Genomic DNA, 6,000 nt, shown 5'->3' on the forward strand with positions numbered 1-6,000 from the left:
CCGCTTGCCAGGCTCTGCTCTAGGCACTGGGGATGCAGCCATGACAAGTCAGACCCAAGAACCTGGGGGCTCACAGTTAGTTAACAAGTTCCACCATCCCACACAGTCAGGCCAGACAAAAGCACGTCCATGTCCAACTCAGTCTTTATTGACTGTTTTACCTTGGGGCCACCAGTGCTAACAGGTGTGGGGGGGCCCACCTTTATTCATGTCAAGGACCCTACAGCACCCCCCTCAGAAGACAATAAATCCAGTTACAGAACTTACATGGCAGTTGGGAGGAGTGGAAAGGGGCACAGTATGTACAGAGACCTAAGGGGGCGGTGGAGGTTCTTCAGCAACCGGGCCTGGTAGTGCTGAAGAGGGAAATGAGCCGCAGTCAGCCACTGATCTGGACCCCCTCGGCCTCAGCCAGAGGGTAGATCTCAATGGCCTCCACCAGGGGCAGAGCCTCCACTGCAGTCTCCATCACAGCCAGGCCCACAGCGGCTTCGGCCTCTGCCAGCTGCTGCCGCACAGCTGCCTGGTGCTGCTGCTGGTGGGTCTTGCGGTGCTTCCACAGGTTGGAGAAGGAGCGGTAGCTCTTGCCACAGTCGGGGCACGAGTAGGGCCGTTCGCCCGTGTGGATGCGGCGATGTTCTGCCAGGCGCATGGAGATGGCAAAGGCCTTACCACACACTTCACAGGCAAACGGCCGCTCACCAGTGTGCAGGCGGCGGTGGTCCTTCAGGTGGGTACTCTGACGAAAGGCCTTGCCACAGTCAGGGCACGGGTACGGCCGCTCGCCGGTGTGGATGCGCCGGTGCACCTGCAGCGACGTCTCCGTGCTGAACAGCTTCTTACACTCGCTGCACTCCAGGCCGCGACGTCGGGCGGGGGCCGCAGGGGCAGCGGGGGCCGCGCTCCCGAGGGTTGTCGGGGAGGTGATGGGTGTGCGCGCAGCCCGCGGGGCCCGAGGGGCCGGGGGCTCCTTAGCCAGGACCTCCCCTGGCCCAGCCGCCGCGTGAGCGGCCTCGTGCGCCTGCAGCCGAGCGGCTGAGCCCACTTTCTTGCCACACGTGCCGCACTCGAAGCGCCTCGGGGCCTGGGCGGCTGCAGCTGCACAACGGTGCTCCCGCAGCCGCAGCGAGGAGGGGAAGGCAGCGCCACAGGACGAGCAGCGGTGGGGCTGGCGCCCGGCGTGGGCCACCAGCTGGTGCACCTCCAGCAGCCGGCGCAGCAGGAAGGAGCGGGGGCACTCTCGACACTTGTAGGGGTACTCGCCCGTGTGGTGGTAGCGGTGCATGAGCAGGCGGTAGGGCCGGTGAAAGCGTACCCCGCACTCCTGGCAGCGGTACGGGAAGTGCTGGGCATGCACCAGACGGTGCTGCCTCAGCGTGGAGCTCTGGGTGAAGGCCTTGCCGCAGTCCCCGCAGCGGTAGGGCCGCTCTCCTGTGTGTGTGAGGCGGTGGCGGGCCAGGTTGGCGGGCGAGTTGAAGGGCTTGGAGCAGTCCGGGCAGGGGAAGGGCCGCTCGCCCGTGTGTGTGCGCAGGTGGTTACGCACGTGAGACTTCTTCTTGAACATCTTGCCACAGATGCTGCACTTATGGCGCCGTTCCAGCCGGTGCACAAAACGCTGGTGCCGGGTCAGCTGCAGCGCCTTGCCAAACTCGCGACTGCAGAGGAGGCAGCGGTAGGTGCCTGGGGCGGCAGGCTCGGCAGAGCTCTCCTCGGCCACGGGGGGCTCCGGGGCCTCTGGCTCTCCAGTCTCTGCTGGGGCTGGCTCAGGAAAGCCAAGGACGGGCTCCTCCGGGGGGACTGGTGTTGTGGGCAGAGGGACACCCCCAACCCCGTGGGTACGCCGGTGATAAAGGAATTTGGTGAGGTTGACAAAGGTCTTTCCACACGGACACGAATGCAGAGGATTGGGGGTGTGGGCTCGCCGGTGGGCCAGGAGGAGGGCCTCCGTGCCAAAGGCCAGGCCACAGTCCACGCACAGGAAATGAGACTCACTGCTGTGGTCTCCAAGGTGCTGGTCCAGACTGGAAGGGCTGGGGAAGACACGACTGCACAGGGGGCACTTGAAGACACCCTCCCGGTGACTCCGCAGGTGCTGCTGTAGCTGGTGAGGTGAGAGAAAGAGCTGGTCACAGGCTGAGCAAAAGAGCTCCTGGGTGGCTGCCCCGCCTGGCTCTCCGCTGTTGTTCCTCCGTGCCCTGCGCCCCCGGCGATCGCGCCCGAGGGCTTCCCCGTTGCGCAGCTCGTAACTGTGGTCAGAGGAGGGCACGGGCTCAGGCTGAGACACAGGCACCTCCACCGGCGCTGGGGTCAGAGTCTCCTGCTGCAAGACGGGCTCCTCAGACTCTGGGGCGGGAGCAGGGAAGTGGGTGGCCTGATGCTCCAGGAAGTCAGCTGGCAGCTGGAAGAGCTGAGAGCACTCCGAACACTTGTAGAGGAGCAGCTCCACCTCGGTCACCACCTCAGTGGTGGTGGCAGCGGCAGACGGGACAGCTGCCCCTTCCCCGCCCTCTTCTGCTTTGCGGTACGAGTGCTCCACAGCCACGCGGGTCTGGCCCACGGGGGACCCCACGACAACTGGGGACCCCAGGACAACTGGAGTCGGAGGCTTGGTGGGAGTGGCCCGGAGGTGCGTCTGCCGGTGGTTCAGCCAGAGCTCCTGGCTGGCAAAGAGAGCCTTGCAATCCACACACTCATAGTGGATGGTACTGGAGCTCAGGGCAGGCGCCTTGGGTGGTGGCTCAGCTGGCACTGCCTCCTGGGGTGCCATCATCTTCAGGTGCAGCTCCTGGTGCTCCAGGAGCTGGCTGGGTGACATGAGCAGCTGCCCACACTCCAAGCACTGGTACTGGCTCTCCTGGACGAGGGTCTGATAGAGGCCGGTGCCAGAAGCTGCCTCTGCTGCCACAGTGACTCCGGGGTCAGCCACACCCACCAGCTCAAAGTGCTGCTGGGGCACATGGGAGTTCTGATGCATGAGCACCTCCTCCAGGGATCCATAGAGCTGGTTGCACTCAGAGCAGACATAGCGGTGCTCAATGTACAGGACCGTTTCCTCTGACTCTTCAGTCATGACGGTGGCAACACCCTGGGCTGGGAGATGTGGGGACAAATCATATCTAAGTCACTGATTCTTCAGTCCTTCCCAGGGACAGTTCTTTCCCTTTATCATTGCTCTACCAAAACCCTAGATCAATTTCCCCCTCTAACTTTTTGCTTCCATATTTCTACCCGCACCCCACTCCCTTCCTCTCCTGAACACACAAGAACACCAAGCACAAAACCTTTCCCCCAGTCCCTTCCCAGTCAATCTACCCAAATCTCATCTCTGAATCTTAAATTCCCACCACCAGATCCTTGCAACCTGTTGACTCTCTCATCCTCCTGCCCCACAGCTGGCCCAAGACGCCAACCTACCACACAGGAACCTCTTCAGTCAATACTTCCTCTACTGACTCCTTACCAACACACTACCCATCCCTACCCCAGATGCCCAGGAGAGTCCTCACAGGCTTGGACCACCCATTTCTCACAGCTCGCTCCTCCTCTGCTTCCACCCCCAGGGTCTCTCTCTCTCTTCACACCCCAACCACTCAAACTGTCCCAGTGCCCGACCGCTTTCAGCACCTTTTCATGGTTCAACCTCCCTCCTCTGCACATAGCCCATCACCCACTAACCTTCTCCCTTTGGTGCCAAGGTTCCTCACATCAATAAACTTTTCTCACATTGGCCTAACCCATCTCCACACCCAGACCTTGCCCACCTTAACCACTTTCCCACGATTCCCAGGTCCCTCTGTTCAAATTACTTAACTCCCTCTACACACTAAGGCCCTTTCCCACAATCCTAATAGCCTACCCAGAACTTCTAGACTCATCGTCACAAAAGACAGCCAGAACTTTCTTCACACTTAGACCCCTCCCACCACCCTAACGCATGTCTCCAGAGCACCCAGACACTCTTCCCATTAATCCTCTACCTCTTCTGTGCACTGAGACCTCATCCACAATTCTAAGTCCCTCTGGGGTACCCAGCCCCCTCTTCGTACTGACTTAAGCCCCACTTTTTCATAGACAACCACCCTGGACAATTGAGGGATTCCCAGAACCTCTCTCCACATATTCTTCTTCGCAAAAAAGACCATTCCCATCCTAACTTATTCTTGGGATACCCAGATCCTTCTTTAAAAAAGACCCACCCTCACCCTAATCCATTCCAGGGACAGACCTCCGCACCAGCACCCCCGCCCCGCCCCCCCCCCCACATTACTAATCTAACCTTTTCTTCCTTGCAGAAAGACCCAACCCCACCCTAACCCACTCCAGGGATGCTCAGATCCCCTCTTGATACCCAAATTCCTCTTTTCTGCAAAGAGATCCCACACATACTCTATCCAATCCAAGAATATCCAGACTACCCCTCATAATGGCTTAGATTCCTTTCCCACATACTCCTCCCACTGTCCAAACCTCATTAAGAATACCTAAACCCTGCATCAGCACCCTAACCCTGACAGCCAGCCAGATCCTCCTTCCTAACAACCCAAGCCCGTCTCATCAGCCTATTATCCCTGGGGCTACCCAGACCCCCTGTTCCACCCTAGACACACAGATCGCTCTCATCACCCTAAAATCCTCAAGGGACCCCCAATTCCTACTCTTCACCTTGACCTAATTCCTGGTACTTTCCAAAAAGACTACTTTTCAAGTTATTCGATAAACACGAAGACCACAGTTTCATATAACATAAAACTTCTTTACACAGAGACCCATTCTCAGGTCTCTCAACCCATTCCAAGAGTGCCCAACGCTCCCCGCTCGCTCTCCCTCCCCACATACTTTGGTTTAACTCTTCACATTAATGTAACTCATCCTCATCCTTCACACTGGGACCTCCACCTCGCCCTAAGATACCAGGCATATCCATTTCCTGGTATCTTTTCACACTGAAGACCTAACTCATGAGCTTAACTCTCCAGGCATAACTAGATTTTCGCTTTACGTCAACTTAACCACCTCCGTTCTCACGGCCGGAACCCCTCCCCGGGTACCCAGCTGTCCTCTAACCGTCCAGCCTTCGTCCTGGGTTGTCCCACAGCCAAGCCCCTAGCCGCGTACTCCCTGGAGCCTTAGAGACCCTCCCGGGGACACTCGAACGCCTCCCTTGCCACCCAAGTACCCGATAGCGCCCAGCCCGAGCCCCGTCCCTCCTCAATCAGCCCTTCCCACGACTCTCGCCCCCTTCCGACCCACCGCCCCGGCCCGGTCTCCCGCGCACCCCGCGGGCCGTTGGTACCGCTCCGCCCCACCTCCCGGCGCGCGCCCCCCCCTCCGGTCCTCAGTGCGCAGGCGAGGTGGCGAGAGAAGGCCGCACGGGCAGGGTGGGGAGCCCGGCCGGCCCTTCACACGCCAGCTCGCACGTACCCGCCTCCGCCGTCTCGCACGCCCCGGGGCCAGACCCGGACCCGGGCCGCAGCTCCCCTTGCGCGGCAACCCTAGCGCTGTGCCCTCTCTAGCTCCCGCCGTCACCTCTCGCCTGCTCCGCAGCCTCGCTCTCGCCCCCGATCGCCCGCAGCAACGCCCCTCCCACCTTCCTCCTTGGCCGCCGCGCGGATGGCCGAGTGCGCCCAATCATCGTCCGTCTGGCCTCTGCCGTTGGGCCAATCGACGCTCACGTCTCCGAGCCCTGGACCAATAGTATCGGGCGTTGGGCTCCCTCCGCAGCACCCAACCAATCCTCCAGCGATGTTTTCTCACTGGCCCGCCTCCGACTGATAGGGCCCGCCTCCTTACGCCCTCTGAAGGATGTTCCTCCTCCACCTCCTCCTCGACCCCTCTTGACGGCTCGAGAAGGGAGGACGGCGCGATGACGTCAGGCGGCGGAGCGACGTTTCTGGCGCCATCTTGGGGCCGCTGGGCGGGAGGTGGGTCGTTCTCCAAGGGGAAAGTAGGGGAAATTGAGGCACAAACACCAGGAGGGCGGCGGAGGTGGGGGTGCTGAAG

The 6,000-nt window shown here is 60.6% G+C and overlaps 1 protein-coding gene across 3 annotated transcripts; it reads right to left on the minus strand.

The window, feature by feature from the left end:
- Window positions 1–126: 126 nt before the first annotated feature.
- Window positions 127–5,594, minus strand: ZNF574 (zinc finger protein 574). 3 transcript variants are annotated; one of them, XM_070771113.1, is made up of 2 exons: window positions 5,527–5,594; window positions 127–3,090 (listed from the first exon to the last, which is right to left on the minus strand). In XM_070771113.1, the coding sequence occupies exon 2, from the start codon at window positions 3,068–3,070 to the stop codon at window positions 380–382; it is 2,691 nt and encodes an 896-aa protein (XP_070627214.1). In that variant the 5' UTR covers window positions 3,071–3,090; window positions 5,527–5,594; the 3' UTR covers window positions 127–379. The 3 variants fall into 3 exon arrangements, with proteins under 3 accessions (XP_070627214.1, XP_070627213.1, XP_070627215.1); XM_070771112.1 differs by having other exon boundaries at window positions 5,422–5,575; XM_070771114.1 differs by lacking the exon at window positions 5,527–5,594 and adding an exon at window positions 3,676–4,223.
- Window positions 5,595–6,000: the final 406 nt, after the last annotated feature.

The sequence above is a fragment of the Bos indicus genome, chromosome 18, assembly GCF_029378745.1.
Source record: "Bos indicus isolate NIAB-ARS_2022 breed Sahiwal x Tharparkar chromosome 18, NIAB-ARS_B.indTharparkar_mat_pri_1.0, whole genome shotgun sequence".
Classification (NCBI taxonomy): domain Eukaryota; kingdom Metazoa; phylum Chordata; class Mammalia; order Artiodactyla; family Bovidae; genus Bos; species Bos indicus.